Source organism: Lissotriton vulgaris, chromosome 2_1 (genome assembly GCF_964263255.1).
Source record: "Lissotriton vulgaris chromosome 2_1, aLisVul1.2, whole genome shotgun sequence".
Lineage (NCBI taxonomy): Eukaryota > Metazoa > Chordata > Amphibia > Caudata > Salamandridae > Lissotriton > Lissotriton vulgaris.
This window is the reverse complement of record NC_141687.1, coordinates 1,956,791,639-1,956,817,699: the sequence shown is the minus strand read 5'-3', so window position 1 is coordinate 1,956,817,699 and position 26,061 is coordinate 1,956,791,639. Positions and strand designations below refer to the sequence as shown.

General features: G+C 41.9%; 1 protein-coding gene across 2 annotated transcripts in view; it reads right to left on the bottom strand.

Moving 5' to 3' along the window:
- WDR93 (WD repeat domain 93) overlaps positions 1-26,061 on the bottom strand; it is a 693,419-nt gene that overhangs the window by 309,751 nt on the left and 357,607 nt on the right. For both annotated transcript variants that reach the window (XM_086958144.1, XM_086958145.1), the window contains exon 11: positions 11,277-11,363. In XM_086958144.1, coding sequence (XP_086814270.1) covers positions 11,277-11,363 — 87 coding nt within the window. The remainder of the gene's footprint in view (positions 1-11,276; positions 11,364-26,061) is intronic.

Here is a 26,061-nt window from a genome sequence, read left to right as displayed (position 1 = left end):
TTTGAATAAATAATTGTTTAGAAGAGATTCCCCGCTTCCAACTCTCAACTCTTTCCCTTTCTTTACTACCCATCCGTTTCATACCCTCCCTCTTTCTTCCTACTTTTAATGTTACTTTAGTACTTTTTGCCCTCCCCCATCAATGTTTTCCTATTTCCCCTCCCCTGTTACCGTGTTACCTTTCTCTTGATGACATCTGCCTTTTACACAAAAACTTACTATTTTTGTGTCAATGCATTGCATCATTTTGGCATTTCTCTAGTATGCGAATTTGCCAGCCTGATTTCGCCAAGATGACTTTCCTCAATTTTGGAAATGATCAAAATGATAGTATCACCAGAGATAACTAAAAACAAAAACGCTGGGTTGGTAACAACACAGATTTACACTCTTCCTTTACTTTCACATACACAATGTCAGAAACTACATCCACAGTGAGAACACAATTTTTAAATAAATAAAGCACCAGATTACATATGTTAGGCACCCTAGATTGTGGGTGTTCAACGCTCATCCTACGTATGACTCATTAATATAAACCAATATTACCAATACCAGCTTAGGGGCGCACTGTGACACTGAACAGCAGCGTTTCAATGTACAGAGTCCTAATACTATCAACATTAGGGTGCAGAAAAAAGCAAAAGAAAAACTGGGGTGACCTTGCTGAAAAGGTGACTTGCTACACGCTATATTTACCCTATATGTAAAATAAAAAAAGGCAACTATTTTGAGATATCAAAAATATTGCTAAACTATTTGCATCATCTAGGATAGTCTTGTTAGTACTGTTGAGAATCCATGCGGGAATCTCAGGCTGATCTGAGACTGGATGTACAGCAGCAAAACAAAATGAATGTGCCAGTTAGTAAGTCCATCTTTTTGGGCACATTTTTAAGTGCTTTAGCATTTTGACAAGACTAACTACTCGGCAGAATCCAGCTTCTGTTCAGCATAACCCTTCCACCATTTAATTCGGTAAGAGCCCCACTGGTATTTTGGGCAGGAGAATGTGCTCCCCACCTTCCCCACTAACAAATGACTGAACTTAGAGTGTTGAGAGTGAAAATTGGTTTGCCGTTCTGATTCTGAGACTAGCAGCCTGATTCATCAAGCTCATTTGCGCTCGCAAAGGGCCAGATTCTGAGAATCTGGCCCTTTGCGAGTGCGATTTTTGCATTTGGGATTCATCATCCCAAATGCAAAAATCGCTAATAGCGATTTCGCAAATTTGCGAGGAATTACATTTAAGGAATCTCTATTTGAGATTCCTTAAATGCAATTCATCATCCATTTTAAAATTGCGAATTCGCAATTTCGTGCCGCTATTTACCGCGAGGTCAAACCTCGTGGTAAATAGCGAAAACTCAGAAAAATGCTTTTAAAAGCATTTTTCTAAGTTGCATGTTGCACACACACATGTCCTTTGGACATGTGTGTGCGCAACACCTGTTCAAATTTTCTTTTAAGGGGTGCTACAGGGTGTCCTTTGGACACCCCTGGCACCCTTTAAATCGCTATCTTATTTGCGATTAGCTAATTGCTAATCCAAATAAGGAATACTCCCCATTCATTCCTATGGGCCTTTTGGCCCATAGGAATGAATGGGGAGTTATTCCTTATTTGTGATTAGCAATTTGCTAATCGCAAATAAGGAATGTGTAGGAATCGCATTTTTTTTGCGATTCCTACATGAATCCCGTTTTGCGAGCCTGTAATAGCGATTCCTTATGAATCGCTATTAAAGAGTCGCAAAACGGGTCTTTCATGAATCAGGCTGCAAGGCACTCATTTAGAGCTGGGGAAATGTGAGGTTGTTAAGTCTGCCCACGTCTTGCGTTCCCCACCTAATTTAGAGTTTATGGAGGGCAGTTTTCCTGCCAGCAGATTTGCTGCCACCTCCACCTTCAGGAAAGCCCTCACTGCCAAGCAGGCACTGAGGAACATGAATCTGAAGCCCTATCTTATTTAGGGCAAGCCTTCCAACATAATGTATGCTATTCTTTTAAGTCTGGATGCCAGGTACACCATGATGGTCGCAGATATGAAAAGTATAAAAACATCCTCCATGTACTGAGATAAAACTCCCAATGCATCTTGCAAAGAAAAAACCCACTCTGAGGGTTCGTTTGTAGCAAGAATCCCGTTATTGAACTATCAGATGTAGAACCTGTTTTCACTAATGTTTTCCCCAACCATCTTCTATCATGGAGACAGAAGTTGATTCAGTGAAAAAATAATGTGGAAGGCTAGCCATGGATGGTCTGCCAGATCGTAAGCTGCAAATTTCCAACTTAACTGAAAGAAATTGGTTTTTGGGTTGAGTGAGGTATGAACCCTGGTCAAGCAACAACCACAATCTTCGTCAGGTTGAGGCACAAGCCAACCCAAAATTAAACTATGTTCAACCCTCTAGTAGCTTGGCTCAGAGCAGTCAGGCTTAACATAGAGACAATGTGTACAATATTTGTGGAAAATTTGAACTGTTATAAAGTGAAAAACACCATATAAAAGCTAAACACACCAGGTTACAAAAGAAAAAGTTATTTTAATAAATAAAACAAGACAAAAACTACAGAAATCTAATCAGTAGAAATGGGGATATGCACATTTAAAGACTTCATTGAAAATAGTGTCAAAAAAGCACAACGTGCTACCTATGGATATCTGGTTGCACTAGACCAAGTCAAAATATTTTTTTCTTTTATTTATTTATAAAGTTTTATATAGCGCTAGCTAGACCCGTGGGTATAACAGGACTTTACATACACAAAGGAAAGAATAATTGCATAACATCACAGGACATGAGGATGCATAAGTGAAGACAAAAAACGTATGTATCCAGTGGGGGGAGAAAGACGCAGGCGGTTGACACAGTCAGATAATCACCATCCTTGAAGTTCAGCGTGAGGGGGAAGTCCATTAGGTTATTGATGCCTATGTTGGTTGACTCGGTCGGTAAAGTATTGGTTGAGGAGAAGGATTTTCAGGTTCTTTTTGAAGCAAGAAAAGGAGCGGTTGCATCTGAAGTCAATAGGGAGTGCATTCCACATTCTGGGTACGTTGCGCCAGAGAAGGACCGGCACTGGGTTGTTTGCTTTTTCAGTTTCGGAGGGATGAGAAGAAGTGAGTTGGTCCTTCTCAGAGTTCTGGATTGTCCTGCTTTTACTAGTTTGCTGTTAGGTAGTTGGGGGATTTGGAGTGAAGGGCCTGGTGTATGATGAAGGCCAGTTTGTAAATACATCTACCTTCTATGAGAAGCCATTTGAGCGCGTTGAGGGTTGGTAAGGTGTGTTCAAATCTTTTTACACCAGTTATGAGTCAAGCTGCCATGTTAAGGATTGGCCTTAGTGGGTCTAGGTGAGCTTTTGGTCCCACTGTTAGGATGGCGTTTCCATAGTCCAGTTTAGAAAGGACTACAGATTGTACGATTGTCTTGAGATCATCTTGAAGAATGAAAGGTTTAATTTTCTTGAGGTGTTTTAGGGAGTAAAGCGCACTTTTTGCAGAGTTCTTGATGTGGTCCTTCATTGACAAGTTCTTATCCGGAGTAATGCCTAGTGACTTTACCAAGTTGGATAGGGCAAGGGAGCAGTTTAGAGCAGCAAGCTCCTTGAGCCAGTCTTGAATTAGCCGGTGGTTACTTTTCGGTTTGCGTTAAACCAGGTTTGGATCTTGGTTAGCGTAACATTGAGGTGTCGGACGTCACTGGGTGATCTGATTTTGTAGTATATTTGTGTGTCATCTGCATATAGATGGTATTGAACCCCTGCTTGTTTCAGAACAATTGCAAGAGGTTCCATGTAGAGATTGAAGAGGGATGGTGAGAGGATTGATCCTGCGGGACTCCAAGTTTGGCTCGTGTTGTTACAGAGAGGTAGGAGTTGATTTTAATCTGTTGCGAACTGTGCTGAAGAAAGTAAGTGAACCATTCAATTACTGTGTCATTAATGCCAGAGTGCCTCTTCAGAGTCTCCAGTAAAGCTTGATGGTTGATTGTGTCAAATGCTGCTGATAAGTCAATAAGGATGAGGAGACAGGCTTCACCTTCATCTAAGGCTCTGTGGATATCGTCTGCAATATTGAGCATCGCTGTTTCGTTGCTACAACCTTTTCTGAAACCCGACTGAAAGGTGTTGGGAGGTTGAAGTCATCAATATGTTTGTTAAGTTGTTGGAGAACGCACTTCTCCAATGTTTTAGCTAGGAACGGAAGGATGGAGATAGGTCTGAGGTTGTTGCGCTTGTTGGGGTCGGCCCCTGGTTTCTTGATTATTGGTGTTATTTGTCCTAGCTGAAGGGAGTTTGGGACACAACTTGAAGTAAGAGAGGAGTTGTTGATTTTTGTCCAGAAAGCGATTATGATGTGGTTGAGTTTTTTTACTATTGTGGATGGGACGGGGTCCATAGTGTGGGAAGTAGGCTTTAAGCTTGCAATTATATTGAAGTCTTCGATTTCCGACATGAGTTCAAAGTTCGACCAATTAGCGTCATTTTTCAGTTGGAAGCAGGCCTGGTTGTCCGTGGTATGATTTCGCTGTTTGGTCAAGGGTGGCTAAAGTGGGGCAAGTTGTAAGGGAGGGAAGATACGAGGTTTGGATGAAGGATTGTTAAATTTTTGTGACTTTATCTATGAAGAAGCTGGCGATTTCTATGCATCGATCCATGTTGGATTTTATTTCTTGTGGGGATGTGCCGTTTGTTTGACTTTTGAACATTTTAAAGAATTCTCTAGGTCTATTCTTCGCATGGTCGAGTTGGCTGCGAAAGAAAGTGGCTTTTTTGTTGGGACTGAAACCTAAATCCCAGCCTAATCCAAGTGAGGTTCCACAGGAGCGAAGATGCTGTTCCCAACACTTCTAGACAACAACTCCCGGAGGAATAAATAGTAACTCACTCACAAGAAATTGTTCCCCAAAAGTGAGGGGAATAAATCATAGAGTGGCCACCACTCTTCCCCAGGTGTAGAAGCAGGCAGCGTTGTAGTGTGGAACTGGATAGACAGAGTGCTGAAAATAAAAATACAGGCTGGTCTTACTGGCTATATTCAAATAACTAATAACAAATCTTAGAACATTAATGCATGTCAACGGTGCTTACAGTGGAGATGGCCTCTTATGTGAGTTAGGGGCCGTCACCAAAGTAAAAACTCAGTGGACTAACAAATTCTTAAATCATGCACTAATGTTCTAACATTCTAAGTACCCCGGCTGAGCTAACAGAAGCTTGAATCATAAAACTTTTCTCTAAAAATGTGTTTTTTATATGCCAACCGCGTTGATCTAAGTTGCGCTAGGTTAAGAATTGATGGGTTTAGTCTCCAAGTTCTTTCTGATTGTCTGAGTTGTCCTCTTTTGTTTTTAAGATCCACGATGAACCAAGATTTAGATTTGATAGATCTCAAATGTTTGAGGTTGAGTGGTGCTACTTGATCTAATACCTCTGTCATTGTGGAATTAAAGTGGGCTGTGAGGGCATCGGCCGTCATAATAGCGGGATGGGGTAGTAGATGGGATGAATCCTGGATTCCAGTTCGGTTATGGGGACTCCTGTGATGGGTAGGGTGTTAAAATATCGATAACAAAAATATAGCTGACATAAATATCGTTGCAAAAATATCGTTTACAAAAATATCGACACCCTATACTTAAACAGGTAAGTACATAAATATCGACTCCAAAATATCGTTGTAATTAATATAGATGTAAAAAATAGCGACTTTTTAAAATAATTAATATTACATTAAATAATAAATAAATATAAGTACTATTAACAAAATACATTACATTACTTTTATTTTTTAACTATTTCAAACAAATTTACTACACTTTTTAATTATAAACTTAATAAATGTGGACATATAAATTAATTTTACACATTACTTTATATAACAACAATAATACATATATATAATTAAAATACCCCTTTACCCAAAAACCCAAAACAGACCCTGAACCCTAAAAATACCCCTTTACCCAAAAACATTTTCACTAAAAAAATCCTGTACACACACCTAAAATTAATTAAAAAATTAACATAATTAATGACATAATTATTATTCAATTAACTAATTAAAATTAATTAACTATTATTTATTACACTATTTATATTTATTTAAAACATTAATTAATCTATTATTTCATTATATTTAAAAACCCCTTTACCCAAAAACTGAAAACTGACCCTGAACCCAAAAAATACCCCTTTACCCAAAAACTAAAAACTGACCCTGAACCCTAAAAATACCCCTTTACCCAAAAACTGAAAACTGACCCTGAACCCTAAAAATACCCCTTTACCCAAAAACTGAAAACTGACCCTGAACCCTAAAAATACCCCTTTACCCAAAAACTGAAAACTGACCCTGAACCCTAAAAATACCCCTTTACCCAAAAACTGAAAACTGACCCTGAACCCTAAAAATACCCCTTTACCCACAAACTGAAAACTGACCCTGAACCCTAAAAATACCCCTTTACCCAAAAACTGAAAACTGACCCTGAACCCTAAAAATACCCCTTTACCCAAAAACTGAAAACTGACCCTGAACCCTAAAAATACCCCTTTACCCAAAAACTGAAAACTGACCCTGAACCCTAAAAATACCCCTTTACCTAAAAACATTTTCACTAAAAAAATCCTGTACACACACCTAAAAATAATTTAAAAATTAACACAATTAATTACATAATTATTATTCAATTAACTAATTGAAATTAATTAACTATTATTTATTACACTATTTATATTCATTTAAAACATTAATTAATGTATTATTTCATTATATTTAAATTACTTCCCACCCTACTCCCCTATAAACCCACAACCAGCTACGGAACTAATAATACTAAATTCAACTGAAAATACATTATTAAATAATAATATACTACTAAAAATAGTACTTTGACTAAAAATAATCATTAAAAACACTACATTACTTATAATTATTTAAAAAACGATATTATTATAAACTATGTTTTTGTAAACGATATTTATTACAACTATATTAATGTTAACGATATTACTTACCTGTCTGTCGATATTTTGGTCAGACGATATTTTTGTCATCGATATTTCTTCCTGTAGATATTTTTGCGGCGATATTTATGTTAGGCGATATTTTTGCGGCGATATTCCTGCTCTGTACCCCTGTGATGTTCCTGGTCTAGTGCTTAGGTTTATCATGTTGTATAGGATGGTTTGTGACAAGTGAGTCAATATTAAACAGTATGAGGTGATGGTCAGACCAGTCAATGGAAGAAATCGATCTCAAAGAGACCCTCTTGTTTTTAGAGATGATCGTATCCAGAGTTGCCCCTTTGATATGTGTTGAAGTGTTTAAAGGGTATGTTTGAAGTGTCCGATAACTGGTTCCAGAACCCACGCGGCAGTGATGGTGTGTTTGTCTTACTGTGGGCTTGGCCAGGTGATGGCGTGTACCAAGTGGTTGGCTAGGTTGTTGCCACGTTGGTATGAGAACAAGGGTGGATCTTGAAACTGTTCGTGACAGCGTGAGAGAGGCCATTTCTTCCAAATTATTTTGCTTATCCTGTTGCTGTCTGGGCTGAACGTAGATACAAACGTGATCCTGATCATGGTTTTCTTGGTGTTGGTAGTGAGGAGGTGCTCTCGATGGTTGTACCAAGCCCGTTTTTTAGCTCTGGTAACCAAACGGCGTGGGTATCCTCTGTGTATCAATTTATTCACCAGTATATCTACTTCGCGAAAGTAGTCCTTGCGCCATTTACAAATGCCAAAACTGCAGCGTCTGCGACCTTACATCCAATACAAAGGAGTTTATCTACAATGGCAAAGTTCACAAATTGAAAAATCATACCAACTGCAGGACGCAGAATGTGATTTACGCAATTTGCTGCCCTTGCGACTTGCTGTATATTGGCCAGACCACTTAAATGGTCAAGCAGCGCATTATACAGCATAAGAGCAGCATAAACTGTAAAACCCTGACCGCACCCCTGGTTACACACTTCATTGACCACCAGCATCGTGACATAGACCTACGCTGGCAAGTCATTGAGAAACGTGTACTACCAATCAGAGGGGGGCAACATCACGAACCTGTTGAACAGAGCTGAGTGCAAATGGATTGCGCTTGTGGACTCTGTCAACCGTGGTCTAAACACACTTGATGAGTGGAACAGTACAGTCACCACATAGCTAAGATCTGAATCCCATGAATTATCCTCCACCTCCTATGGTACTGTTGGCTACCTAAGACCCTTACAGCTATCTTCACTGATTGCCCTAGATCTCTAACTCTATTTGGACCCCATGTAGTGACACCTCATGGTCTCCACACATAGACTTATCTATTTCTATGTGTATCCCGTCATGCCTGTTGAATGTTACCTCATTTTTGTAATCCCAATTGGCTCTATGAATCGCATCTCTGTGATTTTTACATCTCTTGTCTATTGTTATGGCACGTGTTACATTGATACATTCCACCAGGTATTCTATTAATGTGATCACACTGTTGATAAATCTTGTTCTTGTTCAGCCCGCAATAAAGCTTTCCTCCGAGTATACTTTCCCTTTAACTCATGGCCCTTCTCCGCCCCATCCCGCTCACGTCACCGTGACCCTGCGACCTATCATCGTCTACACCAGCAGTTCACTTTCTTACGCCGGTGCCGTTGTCCCGCGCTGAGGTTCCTGCCTGCCGTGTCCCGGACCGGTGATTCAGCCCACAGCCAGTCGCCAGGATTCAGTCAGGTACTACCCTGCCCTGATCTGCTCCGGAGGTCACCAATGTAATCTCCAACCCCGCTGGCGCGATCTGATCAGCCTCTCCTCCTCTCTCTCCAGGCGCTGCTCCGACTGGACAGGACCACCACCCCTCCCTTTCTCCTGGACTCTCCTTATCTCATACAGGTAGGACTCCTTTTCACACTGGTCCCGAGCTCCCCCCAAATAGTAATCGATGTGCTGAGCTCAGTATTTGTCCCTTTTCCATCTTAGGTGCCACACTCGCCTTTTCTTTCGGAGCGACAAACGCAGATCCGAACTGAACCCCCTAACCATGTTAGTATTTTACGTAAATTTTTACTTGTCGTGGCATTTCCCTTTTTCCCCCCTTCCCCCTCCCCCCCGCCACCTCTTAATACCCGCTCCATTTTCTTCCAGCACCAACAGGACACGCTGTGCCTCCGGCCCACTCACCAGGTCTCCTCCTGTATGATGCCCCCCCAGGTTGGCATTGCGTTACCGTGCATGGCCTCCTGTCCTCCACACTCGCTCTCCCTACCTTAAGCACAATTGGACATTCTGTCTTTAATGCTGGTTAGCCTAAGCACGCGCCCCCCTCGAACCCCATTAATGCACTTGACATTATAGTTCCCAGCTCACCCTTATTCACCCAACCTCGCCCCTTAACGACCAATGACCATTTAATGTGCACCCCCACTGATCCCTTGTCAGGATCTTCACTTTTATTCACCCACCTGCTAGTCAGCCCTCCCCTAAGTCACATATCACTTCTCGCCTATGCCCAACCTCAACCCGCCCCCTGCCCTCATTTCTATTAATCTCCCCCGCAGCACACCACTGAATTGACAACCCTGTCCTGAAAACGACCCCAAGTACCGAGGGTCGAAACGTTGTTGACACCACAGCGCAATTGTTTGGCGCAATTCCTCTGCTTGGCTTATATATAAATGAAAATGACAAATAATGAATGCTAATGTTGATATTTGTTACCTGTTGTATATATTCTCATCATTGTTCACTTCGCGCCGTTCACGCTGTTCACTTTGTTCACTTGCGTCGTCACCTTTATTCACTTGTATATATCACTACCAAATGCCTTCGGGTTGTCATAAGATTCCTTCTATACAGTGCTGCCTTAACTGTATGCCCGTGTGCAATTCCGTTTGATGCAACTTTGGCGATTAACAGCCTTGAAACATCTCTATTGAGTCTCCTTGTTTCTTGCCTATGTAATGCAGTTTGCATGCATGTTTAATTGTCTTTTGAAGTGAAACCTGTTGGAACATTGTTTCTTAGGTTCTTTTTGGCATTACTGGGAAACATACCAATCATGGACAACCAATTATCATTACACTTTACACAGGGAGCACTTGCACAACGACACTGATCAGCAGTGGCAAAGTGCCCAAAGCATCTAAGTTAGCAACACCATGTCAGAAAAAAGGTCTAAGGGGAAATGAAAAAGTTTAGGGAACTTTAGCCAAAAAGGGCCAAGTCCAACAACCCTGGTTCACTAAGGGGTTTCAAATGAACAGATGGAGTTGGCTCTGACCCAAAGGAGTTTGCCAGTTTAAAGTGCTCCACACAGAAAGCTTCGATATCTGACCATGTGTCAGAAGCCTTTCTATCATGCCTCACACAAAAGCTTTAGATTCAAGTTCAACCTAAGCATATCAAAATGGAGTAGTAGAAAAGATCTGGTAAATACTTTACTTTGAGTTGTTGACTGGTATTTTGTGGTAACTTCACTAACACCTGTAAAATCAATGCACGTGTAAATCTGTATATTTCTAGGGCACGTTGATGTACTTTGTCAAAGTAGAACTTGCAATGTACAAAACATTAATATAAAAATTGTGTTTTACAAAAAAGAGAGACGCTCCGCCCACAAGACAAGGGCAAGAGACTCACAGAGCTTCAACTCTAATGATTCATCCTTCCAAGGCAGTACTTAACAGACTCTGCATAAGATGAATGATTGATCTTTTCAAACTGAGAATGGCTTTAACTAACCAGACCATCCTCAGCATCTATTTTATCATGAAGGGACGACGCAAGTAGCAAGCCTTAAACTTTCAGGGAAATGGCCCAAATGACAAGTTGATATATTTGGTCTGTAAACCTGACACCAGTTATTTCGTAATCAAACAGAAAGGTGGAAAGGTTCATGGTGTCCACCTATAATCTCAAATTTCATTCTGTACATAGAAAAAAAAATATTTTGTCAGTGACACAAAAAAAGTTAAAATGTTGAAAATAGAAACTAAATCAATGCCAGAGGAAATAAAAATAAAAATGATAATGCCAAATGAAATAAACATAAAAATGGTCAGAAGAAAAATACAAATTGCAGGAAAAATCATCAAAAAGAAACTATTGTCTTGCGTCTATTCTTTTTTCTTGAGGTAGTTAACAAACTCGTGACAATTGGAGATCGAAAAGCATGCACTGAATAGAAAGAGGCTGTTATCTGTAAATATGGCGCTAATCTAATGCATATTATACAGAGTAAACAAACAGAGGAAATATATCTTGCAAATACTATACCAGTTTTCTCCCGGCCAGATCTGGGCAGTGAATACATAGAGATGTTCTGGTCCCCGTTCCAGTGAACACAAATTGAGTTTGGTACATCTTTAAAATAAAGAGAAAATGAGGTAAGGGGTAAGGTGAGCGTTGCTGTATTTCAAAACGCACAGTAAAATTGGTTCAAGAGCTACTGTGATGGATAAAAGACTGTGCTAGTTTGATTTACAACAAGCACATTTTATGATGATGATTTTCCTTAGCTGGGTCCTTTGGATTTGACACAGCCTGAAATTCACTGGCAGATGCAGTGGCAGCTCGCAGAGGTAACGCTGTGGGCCCCCATGTAGCCCTACCCCTGCCCTGCCTCACCGCCCAGAGCGTTGCCTCTACAGTGCCATCACTGAACTTACCCACGTTTTGTGTAACGTTTTCCTTTACACAAACCATTTATTGCGACTGAGAAAACGGCTTAACAACCTCCGGACAGACAGAGCATCTTCCTCCAGCCGTCCCCCACCGAGTCCTAAAACCCCCACAAGATCCCATATTCTTAGAATACTTCAGAAAGAAACCCTTTAATGTACCAACAAATCATATCGTGAAAATCGTTCCGATAGGAGAGAAACTCTTCATCAGATATAAGCCGGCTGTACATTTCAGGCTCATGTTCATAGACCACGAAATACAAGCTGCTATACACAGTGACGTCTGCACTCCTGTTCCATCAGCCATGCATGAGACGTCGCTCTCTGCTAGGAACTGCACCAGAGGCATCTGTTTAAAAGCAATCTTGATCAGTGAGACAGAGCAGGGCAGATCACTTAATGCAGATGCACTGATAGTCCCAGAGCACAGCGGTAACCTGCAGTTACATGCTTAATTGTATCTTTGGACAACTCAAAAAACTTAAGTAAGAGTGGATAGTAAATGGAATCAAAATGGCATTGGTTAACCAAAGGCTTCTCACAGCATAACCAGGCCACAATGAGCTTACCAAGGTGTGGGGAATACACAAAGTGGCTGCCATGCAGATCCCTTCCATAGGAACACGTCTTTTGAATGGCGGTAACTCTGACCAGAGCCTGATCTCATGAATGAACACTTAAAAAGAGCACCCCCTATATTCAAACTAACTGGGTACAGAGGACACTATCACCTGCAACATAACCACAGAGGCCAGAGAGGTATCATTAGAGAGGCAAATAGCACTGTTGATCCTACTGAGCACCGGGCACAGGATTTTCAGTTCTATCCTGCTCTCCACGTTCAAGCATAGCACCTCTCTCCTAGCATTATATAGGTGGATCACCTTCTCAAGGAAACAGCTAACCAAACTCAAGTTTTTGGATTATGATGATCATTTTATTGTGATCACTAATTGAAGAGAAATACAATTAATTAACATTAGGTTCAACAAAGTTCCCAGGCACGACTGTTTTATTTGTGAAAAAGGTGGACAATATTCATCAAAAGAGACTAGTGAAAAGCAATATTTACAGAAATAGGGTCAACTTAGTGCTGGAAAGGGAGACGTGTAGTGTCAAGAATAATGACGTAAACTACAAGGTCACAGCAAGAAACTTTAATGGCGGTAAGAGAGCTCACTAATGAAGCAGAACCACTCCTGCTGTCAGGATTCAACTAAAGAGCTCCCCGGTTGCAATCCCACGGCAGTAACTGATGCATGCTCAAACAAACAAACCAAAAACATGATTTCATATATGTAAGGCGAACTGTCAAGATCAAAACAACACACCTTCCCTCTAATAATACAAAACAAAACAAAACAGAAGGAAATAATTAGCACTTTACAAAATCCTATCATTTCTTTGGTGCAAGCTGGTCTTCTCTGGCTGGATGTATTACTCCTCCTCTCACTACCAAACAACAAATAACACGAATCACATTCTCCTTGTTCCTATGCACTCATACCACTATCATCATCATAAGAATCCATATTTGGGTTACTCTCACCTAGAATACCAGGCACATTAGGTTCGGATGGGCCACACTCCACAACCTGTTTAGGTACAACCAATGCATAATTGAGTGTTAAGCAGCCACTATGCTTAGATGACGTATACACAGGCTTGAATTCCACAGCCAACTATCTTCAGAAACTCCATTGTCTAGACTACAGCATAATTAGACCTCCTCCAATCTTAAATGTTCTTTCTGACAAAAGACTGGGACAAGCAAGTAATCTATGAATTGTGTTTGAAAACCAACTAAATATGAATTGATCTATTAGGTTACTTTATGATACTCAAACATAGATGTTAAAACTAATATGTGAAGAGCTACTTTGCGCTACTCTATTGTTTAGTACCTTTTCTTGTTTCCTGGAGAAAACTTACATCTTGCCAAGACGTTGCTATACTAGCCAGGTGATTGACTCGCTGTAGTCATTCTATCACTTAAAATCTGCTTGACCTGGTTCAGCCTTGTAAAATTCAGGTAAAAATTATGATAAAGAGGTTCCAAGTAGTTGAAATGTAGAATAAGTTTAATGCAGTATAAATGATCCCATCCATCCATCAGCCAGTGTCAGATGCAACTGACAGTAATGAACAGTAAGATCACCACACCAGGTTCTATCACCACGGTGCACCTTCAAACATACTCAAGATGGATACAGAGGTACGTTTATGTAAGAAACAAGTAAATGCACTATATCCTCTTCGATGCTGATGACGAGCTGGGCTCGTCATGGCGTAGCCTCCTCGCACGCTGATGACGAGCCCAGCTCGTCACGTAAAGTGCGTTTCCGCAAAACCCAGCGTGCGAGCGGAATTCCGCTAGCGCGCATGGTGATATTACAAGCCTCCAATAGGTTACTAAAGACTTTTTGCCCAACTCCTCCCAAACAAGTTAGCAATAAGGCCTTTTACCCCTCAGTGTCATATTTTTCTCAGGCATTAGCAATAAATAATTCTCATGAAATCTCAGTCCCTGCTGCCATTTCAGAATAAGTCTGCCAGGGCATTTTAACAAAAAGATTTGATGATTTGATGGATAAATGCTTCGTGTTGAAGGCATTTTGCAGAAGGAAAAAAAATATGCTTGAACTGGAACCTAAAGACAAAGGAAGATAAAAGTGCAAGTCAGACCACAAATAGGATTTTGCAGTTGTTCAGAAACTGAGCGAAAGAGGAAATAAAATCAAAGAATAACAGCAGATACAATTTTATGGATACACCTGAGCGGCATAGAATAACTTCGCTGCTGAGGATGGTGGGCTATGCGTCAACACTAAAGTGAATAATCTCCGTGAATTTCTTTGTATAGCAAGAGTTTGTGAAGGCAACCATTAGCAAGGTCCCAGCATGAAAGACTGTCCATATGATACCGTTGACCGTGAATAATGGGCCAGATGTACGACCCGTTTTTGCATGCGCAAACTGGTTTGCGGACCCGTTTGCTCATGCAAAAACATATTGGGTCATATACGAAGCCTATTTAGCGAGTCACAATTTTTTCCTACTCGCTAAATAGGTTTTGCGACTCGCTATTTGGAAGGAGCGTTCCCTTCCAAATAGCGAGTCTCTAAACAATGTACTAATGTTTTGCAACCGCAATTACTGTCTCAAACACTTGCAATTACCACCTACTTCAAGTAGGTGGTAATGCATTTGCAAATGGAAGGGGTCACCAGGGGACCCCTTCCCCTTTGCAAAAGCATGTGAAATAGGGCAGGCAGAGGTCCCAGGGACTACTGCCTGCACTTAAAAAATTAAACAAAAACGTTTCCTTTTTTTTTTTTTTTAAATGCGTCCCGTTTTCCTTTAAGGAAATTGGTCAGCATATAAAAAAAAGTTGCTATATTGATTGGTGGTGTGTTGAGCTCAGCATGCCACCAACCCTGGAAGGCTGGCATTCAGAATGGGCTCGCAAATTGCGAGAGGCTCATTAACATTAATGATCCTCGCCTCGCAATTTGCTACCGCATTGGGAATCACAGAACAGTGTAAACACAATGTTGGACATTTCATTTAGCACCTCGCAATTTGTGACTCGCAATGTGTCGCAAATTGCGAGGTGCTAAATGAAAGGGAACTGCCTTAACACAGCTGCATTGAATCATATGCCAATGTGGCCACGTTGACAAACAATCAAGAATGGAGCATAGACCCAGAAAATGCTAGAAGCTGAAATATGGCCACTGAAATTTGCCAGCAAATTAGTGAACATGCAATAAGACGAGTGCTAACCAACAAAGACTGAACCAGAACAGGCAGTATTTACAATATGGCTACCACAGCTTGTCATCAGATAGTGTGACGTATTGTTCAGCAGCCATTTTCTTGCTGCTTGGCTGTCATTTACTAGTTTAGTAAGGAATCACATAATATAGATGCGGCTGTCAAGCTGCGATCCAGCTCTGGTGAGTGTACAGCACCTGGACCCTTAGATGGTGCTCAGTACGCGAGAGGTGAGCCCTCAAGCAGACGGTTTTCCTGTCAGAGTTGATTGAAGGTAGGTCCCACCCATCACCCATATGTAGTGTCATGAATAATGACACATGTCACAAATTCGCAGGCACGATGCCTACAGGAGGTAAAATAGCTCATGAAGAAACTGGCGCCACCATTGCTGTCAGAATACAGCTTTAGAAAACAATGTTTGGAAATCCACCGCAGCAAGAGATGCATACTCCAATAAACATTCCATATTTTACAGAACCAAGTCACATAAGGCATTACAGAGAAAAATATGGTAAGACACTGCAGAGAATGTTGTTTATTAGAGGACACGGGCGGGCATGGAATAGACAAGGTGAATGCTGCACTAGGGAATCCTGAAGTCCAATGCAATTCAGACTGAGAGAAATGAACTGAGCCTAATGCGTGTCGAATGATCAGACATAAGGGATCTAAAGCACGCCTGTATGAATCCCTCTACCCCTGCCACAGTTTCAGGAGAAGCAGCAGTTGATGTACAGTATCAAATGCAGCAGAGAGGCTCTAGCAATCTAAATTGTGGCAGACACCCAAGGGGGCAAGTTCCTGCACAGAGCAAGACAACAAGAGACGATGGGAATATGTTTCATACCCGTCCTAACCCACTTGGAATACCTGTGCTTAAATCCAGGGCTACATGCCCCTTGCTTAAGAAAACAATCAACCCTGGACACATTTCACCGTCATTAGTCCTCATGAGCGACATGCAGCTGGGTCTCTAGGCTCCATGCCTGAACATACACAATCCGCTAAGAAACACTCAACAAAAAATGTAAAATGTGATGTGAGCTATAGAAATTACTTCTAGATTAATAGGAATGCCACAGCAGTATTCCCTTATTTATTTGAGTTTGTATACACCAGAAGGGGGCTGTGAGAAGAAGAAAGGATATGTCTTAGATTTCGAAGTTAGTCCCAAACCTCCATGCATTCCCTCGAGTCACAATGTTAAAATACCTCCCATGGAGGACTAACGTGGAGGAAAGGAGTAGATTTGCCAAAAGGGTGAAGTATCAGCTGTGGTGCAGGAACAGGTACGGTCCTCATAGGCAGGCAGCATCATTGTGGGAAGGAAGGAGTTGTCAGGGTAGTCATGGCAGATGAGTAGTAATGCAGTGGTATACACCTCTAGTACTCTGTGAGCTCAGCCATAGGAAGGAAGAAGAAGCAACTTGCAAACAGCCTGTTTCCCGGGAGAAGCGGAAGGAGAAGAACAGAGAGAAGAAAGCAACTAAAGTTCTCTAGAAGACACAGAGAACCTACCTAGGTCCCCAGCACACAAGCTAGGGAATACAATATTAAAGCAAGGTTGCAAAAAGGGTGCGTACTGGGATAGCCATCAAAATCCATAACAAACTGGCGATGCAAAGTACCTCTCCATTTGTAATCCTTCATCGAAAACCAGAAAAAGGTTCTAACCCCAAGCATGCCCTCCTTCTTAGCCCCAACACACCATCCACAACAACCACTGATGGTTCCTGCAACCCACAGCCAAGCGGCAACACTACAGCATCCAGTCTCGCCTACTCAAACCGAGGGAACCGGCAGAGTACACACTGAAGTCCCAGCTGCATAAGGCAACAAGGAAACCCAGAAATGATTTCTTCTCATTGGGCTAAGTCTTTATGCAATAGGCCCGTGGCAAGCACCGAAGATGCATGTCTCAATAGTGCAGGTAATCCACAGAACATTAACTGCACCAGGATGCATAGCTACTAAGGGCATATACCAAGGACAACAGGTGAGAGAAGGATCTTTTTCTTAAAACTTGAGAGCAAGTATGCTGAAAACTTTTCAGGCTACGGAGGTATTTCTCCATATCTTCTCCATGCAGTTGAATTAGGGTCTGAGTAAAGAGGGGGTGGGCCATAGACCCTAAGCCTAAGAGGCCCTGTCTTTCACCACGCTGAACACCTTGCTATGCCAGAAGTCAGATTCTGTCGGGCTGCTGCTCCTGCTGCTTGGTGTATTATACACCTGTGAGATGTATGTTTTCATCTACACTCAGCAAGGAGCTCCAAATAACTATTCGAGCCATAGTGGTGGAGTCCGCCTCTCAGCACATGAGGTGTAGAGCGTCTGTAAGTAAACAATGGTATACACTATAGGAAACCAACTTCAACTAAATATACTGCTGGCCGAGGCTAATGTAGAAGACTGAGTGACGAGCTTCCATTCATGGATTGCATCTGCCCTTTGGTATAACAATCATTTAGTTGAGTAAAAGAAAAGCTGTAAAGTGCTAGAACGAACATGCGGATAAACATATGACTAATGCTAAAAAGGTTTATTCAGCCGCTATTAAAATCGATCAAAAATAATTAAAAAGGCGAATTGTAACTTCTGTGCTAACTCAGCAAAATACATTTTTGCTATTGTTCAAAGTTGATAAAGGGAACTAAAGTTGCATGCTTGCAGACTGCTATGTAAAAAAAAAAAAAAGTCAAAGACATCTACTCTAATATTCCCGGTGATGAAGCTAACCTTAATCCATCTCAACTGAAACAGAAGCTCCCATCCATCCAGGCTTAGAAGAGTTTGACCTTTGGATTTAGAGGGCCTTCAAACTAGTGCCTCAAAGGTAAAATCTGGTTTGCCATGTGACCCAGTAAGGCTTGGTACACTTTAAAAATGGCAGTTTTTGTTTTTTTCTTTAGATTTTTCCAAGACTTCTAAATCTCTCCATTTCAACCGCAGTGGTCCAATCTGCTGAAAACATGCTAAGGTGATCCATTTACTGAAAAAAATACTTTAGACCACACGCTATCTGAAACATATCAGCCAATTTCTCTTTCACATCTATGGCAAATGTTTTGGAGAAATGCATTAGTAATCTAATGGTGAAGTATCTGGAGGAACATCATTTACTGCACCCATCTCAACTGGCTTTTGGCTAGCGCACAGTACTGAGACTGCATTGTTCAAGGTAACAGAGGAGCTTCGCCAGACTGTGGACTTGGGAGGGTCAGTGGTTTTGGTTTTATTAGACCTAATATCTGCTTGTGACATAGCATCCTATAAGGTTTGTTTAAAAGACTGAGTGAGATTGGGATTCAGGGCAATGCTCTTGCCTGACTTACGTCTTTTTTTAATAGCCTTTCCATCCAAGTGATATCCCCACCGTTCTCCTGTACTAAGCGCCAGCTGGAGTTTGGAGTCCCCCAAGTTTTTGTATTAAGCTCTTCGCTTTATAACATCTATGTTGCGGGTGTTATAGAATCTTTGGTCTGCCATTGGTGTCATATACTAATGACACTCAATTGATTATGTCATTGTCAACATCTAAGGAAATGGGGCCCTCTCACCTCAGGAACTGTATGAATGCAATGGAGCAGTGGATGAACTGGAACTGTCTGAAGCTAACTACTAGAAAAACAGAGGTTTTAGCCATGGCAAACATTGTCTGAGGTGAGGCCCTCTCTGTTGGCCTGAGGTTCTGGGTCAGCCTCCAGCTCATAAACCAACTGCCAAGAATTTGGAAGTCTATGTTGACAACAAGTTGTCTTTTGAACCACAAATAAAAGCGATGAAATCATGTAGTTTTGATTTGTTGAGAAGTCTTAAGAAAATCTTAGGCTTCATCTCTCCTCCGGTTCAGAGGACCATTGAACAGGGTATAGCTTATTGCAACATCTTCAACCTGGGCTGCACTAAGTATGTTAGAAATAACAGTAGTTTATTCCAAACGATGCTGCAAGACTAGTATGTTACCTACCAAGAATCCACTCAGTATCAAATCAACGTCGTAATCTGCACTGGCTCCCTGTGGAGAAGCAAATTCAATTTAAGACTTTATATGGGTGACTCATCTTGCTGTTAACAACCTGGGTGCAGAGGGCACCGATCCTCACTTCGTTGCTTCAGCCTTACCACCCATGACAAGATCGGACCATAATCTGGCTGTGATACCGCATTCTAATTCAGCCAGGCAAGGAGGAAGTTCTTTCCCTTTTCTGGGTCTTCGCCTATGGAATAAACTACAGACCAACCTGGGAATCAATACTAATTATCTTAGTTTCAGGAAGCAGCTTAAGACCTGGCTTTTCTAAGTTGCTGAGACATGGGCGCTTTTTCGTGCTGCATAAATTAGCTGCTGCTGGAAAGATCTCTCTTCGAGGGCAGCCATTCACATTATATATCCGAATAACAAAATTATTCAAAAGCTCACAGTATATGCATGTGGAAAATGACAGTGAGCAACAGACATTAAGTATGTCCTAGAAAGCTCAGAAAAAGTGCCATTTACTTTTTAAATGCACTGAGACGATGCCCTGTACAGTATTATTCTCAGCACTCTCGCATCAGGTAAATACATTAATAATCTGTGCGGTGCTATAAAATAGAAGTACCAACTCGCCTTTTTAAGGTCTCGCATAGGGGAGGTTTTAAGTAATCTCTACGTGTTGGCAAGCGGCCGGTAGTTTCTCCTGCCGCTTGCCATTTGCTGAATGTTGTTACCTGTTTTTTCACTGGCTGTTGATGGCAAACTAATTTCTGTGTAGTACGGAAGCAGCGGTCACTAACTACAGTTTTCGTCCACTATCGGCACACTTTCTTTGTCTCGGCATTTCTGCATGGCAGCAGCATTAACTATTTTGTTTAACTGCGGTAGTCATTTTCTCCGCTTTAAGGCGCATGCGCAAGGCTGCGGCAGGAGTCCGTGTGCGAGAGGGGCGGTGTCATGTCTGGCATCTCTCCTATGCCAGTCTAGTTATCCTGTGGAATGTTATCATTGATATGATGTCATGGAATGCTAGGAACTGGACTCTAGGAGTCAGTTGATAACTGGGCTGAGCAAGTAACATACTGCTCCTGGTGGGGTTCCTTCTTCCTCCTTAACTTATACCTGTAACTTTACTTGGAATAAATACCTTAACCTCCCACTTCGTCTAAGTCCTGCTTCCTACACCAACACTACAAGTTTGGCGACGTTTCTGGTGAATTTCTACTTACTACTCCAAGGACTTCTCAGATTAAAGCAACTTCAAGGTATTGAACTTCCTTTTCTTCAATCTAATAATTCTTAAGCATATTGGCACCCTGCGAGCCCCACCAGTGACCACTCTTACTGTCGCCCACATGCTTTAAGTGCCAGTCTTCGCTTAAGTTTTGTGTCAGTTCGCACTTTATTTCTGCTTAAAACCTTCATATTGTAACTTTCCTACGAGTTGGAGAATTCTACTTCCATGTGCCAGGAGTTGTTTGATTTATTTCTGCCACTGAAACCAGTTCATGGATTTAAAGCCGATTTTAATTGGAAAATAACTGTGAGCAGTTTTACTTCTGAACTACGTGACCTGGCATCGTTCATCATTCTGCACTACAGTTAGTCAGCTGCTTCGTGAGACAGCCGCTTTTCCTGCCCTTCAAGGTACCTCCTTTGACCTGCTTTGGCATCATTCACACGACGTAAAAAGTGTCAGCCTGCAAAGTGCGAGAAGATTTCCCCGTGTTTATGTCTACAACAACCTCGGACTTGACACAACTCTCCGTGTTTGTCTGCCAACATTCTTTTAAATTGTTATCCATGTTTGATATGGTGAAGAAAAGAGGACGGATGTATTTTGGCATTGGCTGTGAGTACATTTTTATTGTTATTTCCCACATATCGTAATTTCCCTATGGCAGTTTATAACTGCCATCACTCTTTCAAACTTGTCACGAGCTCACTGCACGCATTTAAACAGCGCGTGCAGTCCTTACCTGTGTCGTCCTTCTTGCTTCTGTGACGATTTCCTGCAGCATCACCGCAGCCGTACCTCGATGTCAGGAGCATCTTCCTGCCGAGAGCCGTCCGGCATCTTTCACGTCGACGTGCTGCCATGTTGATTGACACCTATCGTCAGCTTTCTCGTCAGCTTTCATTAGCTCATCATTACGTATTAAGTCATAACTCTTCAGTTTCTCTTTTCAGCGATAGGCACGCTCTTGCATAAATTTGCCTGTCGCATTTCAGTATTTTTAACGGCGATAGGCACGCTATGAAATAAATTTGGTTTCTATTTTTAAGTATTTACAACAGCGATAGGCACGCTTTGTTTGTCTTTTCAAAATGCTTTCCTGCATTTTTCATCAAATTTACAACAGCGATAGGCACGCTTTGTTTGTCTTTTCAAAATGCTTTCCTGCATTTTTCATCAGAGTGATAGGCACAGAGAACTACCTTTCTTAACGATCTTCATGAGAAGGTACTGTTTACTTACTACACATATTTCCATGGAGATGTTTACAGAGCTGCTGTCTTATTCCATGACTACGGTGTCTACTTTATTTATTTTAATTTATTGTTTTCATGAGACTTGATTACAGCTCTGCTTGTCATTCCTTGCTCATGTTCTATTATTTTAACTTAATTAATTATACACTATTTTCCTTGACTGTTCAAATACGTGATGTAATTTCCATATCTCTGTTAGGTGAGTGGATGTTCATGAGTATCATTTGTAGGTTAGGTACTGCTTAACTTTGTGATGCAATTCCATATCTCTTTTATGTGAGTGGATGTTCTTGAGTAATTTTTGCAGTTTAGGAAATGTTTAAAATATGCAGTTTAGGAAATGTTTAAAATATACTGCTTAAACTTCAGGTTGTGGTTTCCATATCTCTTTTAGGTGAGTGGATGTTCTTTAGTAATTTTTGCAGTTTGAGTAATGTTAAAAATTACTGCTTATTCTTCTTGATGTAGCAGTTGGTAGTTGAGTACTGCTTATACTATTTGATGTAATTTCCATTTCTCTTTTATGTGAGTGGATGTTCATGTGTAGCACTTTTCGTGTTTCATACCTTGTTACTGACATCAGTATGTACATGTAGCTTCTCCTTGTTATTCTTTTCTAAAGTCCTGTATAAATTTTCTTCAACAATTCTGAATATTTTTATTTTTTTTTAAATGTTCTGCCAGTTTCTATTTTACCTTGCGCAAGGGTTTCTTTCTAGTAATGTCTGTCTAGAATTGTAATGGCATTGTTTTTTATTTCTCTCCTTCTAATTGTTCGTATTCCTGTTCGGTGCAATTTTCACCTTTCTTTATGTTTACTTTCCGGGAGATTCTTGTGTTTTCTCCTGTTTTAGATACTTTTCTTATAATCCTTTTTGTGTTTTTTTCCATTGTCTTCCGTTCGTGGGTTCATGTCTTCATACCAGTCTGGCCAATTGGTGTGTTTTACTATAACCTTGAACGTTTTGAGTACTTCTCTTTTGTCCTTGAAAGAGAAGATGTGTCTCTTTTCACTTCTTTGATTTTCAATTCTTTCCATTATATTCTAAATACTTTTGACCTTTTCTATTCTTTCCATTATATTCTGTATACTTATAACCTTTTCTATTCTTTCCATTATATTCTGTATACTTATAACCTTTTCTATTCTTTCCATTATATTCTACATACTTTTATTGTCTTCTCTTCTTATTCTTGTTGTTCCGTCTTTATTCTTCCATTTATGTCTTCTTCCATCTATACTCTTCCTTTGAGTTTCTTACTATATTCTTTCTTCTTCGCCTATCTATGTTCATTTTGTTGCAGTTATGCTTTGCATTTTCGATTCCATCATAAAGGGGAAGATGTGTCATGTCTGGCATCTCTCCTATGCCAGTCTAGTTATCCTGTGGAATGTTATCATTGATATGATGTCATGGAATGCTAGGAACTGGACTCTAGGAGTCAGTTGATAACTGGGCTGAGCAAGTAACATACTGCTCCTGGTGGGGTTCCTTCTTTCTCCTTAACTTATACCTGTAACTTTACTTGGAATAAATACCTTAACCTCCCACTTCGTCTAAGTCCTGCTTCCTACACTAACACCACAGGCGGGGAGCGTATGCTGCTTGTTCCTGTTTCTGGCGTGCCACAACTTCGGGTGCATCCTGTTTGCTCTCCATCCATCGCTTCTTCACTGTGTACATCCTCCCTCTCACTGCAGTGTGGGGCCTATGGATCCCTTTGCTTTCCTTGCTTCAGTCTTTGCTCACTGCCCCTTCCCGGGCCTGTTTTTCCTGCTCTCTAGACCGACATCGGCCACTAGCCACCCCCTGCCCTTGGGAAACGAAGCATGGTGCCCTCTACTAGCACTCCTCAAGCGCCACGTACCTGTCAATCACCACAGCATGAGTGTCCAATACCCTGTCTGGATGATGCCTCGTGGGCACATTGTCTCGCATCCATACTGCTGAAATAAATATTCCCTGACGTCTGTGAGTTCCGTGCCTTTCCTGGAGTGTTTTACGCCTCAAATGTCAATTAATTACTGTAATGATGGGTGCACACACATGGGGCACTAGGACCTGCCAGAGGGAGGACGAGGGCGGGCGGATAGGGAGGAGCCAGGGACCAGGAACGGCAGTTAGCCGATGTACCAGGACGACGAAGGAAGTACAATAAAGAAGCTCCCACCTACACCGTATGTCCGTGTCTCTATATGCCAAGCAGGACACTACATTTGGCGACAAAGGTACAAAGAACCTGTACGTGAGGAGGACGGCTAACTCGGTGCACGTCCCTGGAAGTGGAGAGGCATCTAGCATTGTGGGGCCGGTGACCACGTGGCGGCCGAGTCACGGCACGAGTGTCCTCACGCGATGGAAGCCCACCCCAGCCATCCGGCGGTGTGTTCACCTGCCTGGAGCTCGCACTGCGTGTAGCACGTCCTGGGGGCTAGAGCCTGCAGCATTCCTGCTCGCCGGGAGCCCAAAGAAAAGCTGCCTCACATGGTGCTCCTTCGAAGAGAGTGCTGGCTGACACCGATGATCGGTGAGTGAGAGAGAGCGGCAATAAAAGCATTTGAGTCTCCGGTAGAAGGCCAAATCTCGATGTACACGAGATTCTCGCGGTGGCCACTTTGAAGTCAGACGGCTTTGTCCAATCCCCTGTCAGGGATCTTCGGCGGCCATCTTGAAGTCAGGCAGAGAGCCTGAAAGCCAGCAAGCACTGATAAATGCACGGTGCTCAAGAATAAACAAGCACTGGTGAGTGCAAAGAACAAGCAAACAAGCACAGTGAGTGCAAGAAGTAAAGTAAACAAGCACTGGCGTGTGCAACGAAACAAATAAACAAGCACTGGCGAGTGCAATGAACAAGTAAACAAGCACTGGCGAGTGCAAGTAGCAAAGTAAACAAGCACTGGCGAGTGCAACGAAACAAATAAACAAACACTGGCAAGTGCAAGAAACATAATAAACAAGCACTGGTGAGTGCAATGAACAGGTAAACAAGCACTGGCGAGTGCAAGCAGTAGCAAATACAATCAAAGAATTGACAGAAAGGATTTTGTCAACACGTTTCGATATAACGGGATCACGCGATGGCTGACCCCGTCCCCATGAGTGTATTGGGAGTCTCGTTCCTACGCCCTCCAGAGCCCCTCACTCTTGAATCTGGCAGGGGTATGGGCTTGCGGTGGCAAGAATGACTAGAAGACTTCACCAACTTCATGAAAGGGTCTCAGGTAACTCATGTTGGACAGCAATTGATTGTTCTCAAGAATCTTGTAGGCAAAGAAGTTGGACAAATCATAAAAGAGTTGCCTGCTGAGTCCGCTGGTTCATATGATAAAGTCTGTGAAGGACTCAACCGCAAGTTCCTGCACAAAAAGAATGTCGATTATGAGGGATATACATTCAACCTGGCCTTACAAGAGAATGGTGAGCAAATGGGTGTATTCGTCACACGTCTGAGACGATTAGCAAGATACTGTGACTTTGATAATTTCTCCACTGAGGATGCCCTCCGATTGAGAATTATAGAAGGCTGTCTTTCAGAGCACTTGAGACGCAAACTGCTCAAGAAAAGTTACCCGCTAGAGGAGATTGAGGAAATGACAAGAGTCGATGATCAAGCCGACGAGCATGCGAAGAAGATGGAAGCCGGGAGAAGCGAGAAACGTGAACAGGCATTCAGGATGCAGTCTCGACAAGTGCACGGATGATCCCCACCTCAAGCGCCCTTCTCCAGATCCAAGAAGCAATACCACCCTTCAAGTCGCCGACGCAGAAGCGCAAGTCGCATCAAGAAAAGATCAGAAAGACAACTGAAGTGGTAAAGATGCGGCTACGATTTCCCACATGCAGACGCATGCCCAGCACTAGGCCAACGATGTCGGAAGTTTGATAGAGACAACCATTTCGAAAGCATGTGTGGGACGTCGCACAAGAATGATCAACGAGAACATGCCCGGCAATATCGTCCCTCAAGCAGTCGTCACCATGTCAGAGCAGTACAGGATAGATGAGACTCATCCACAGGGTCGTCACAATCCAGCTGTTACTCCTGCCGAACATATCGATTTCGACGATCGTCATCAAGAGAGTTAAGATCCTGTTGCGTGTTTATCTAGGTTCCTGATCGATAC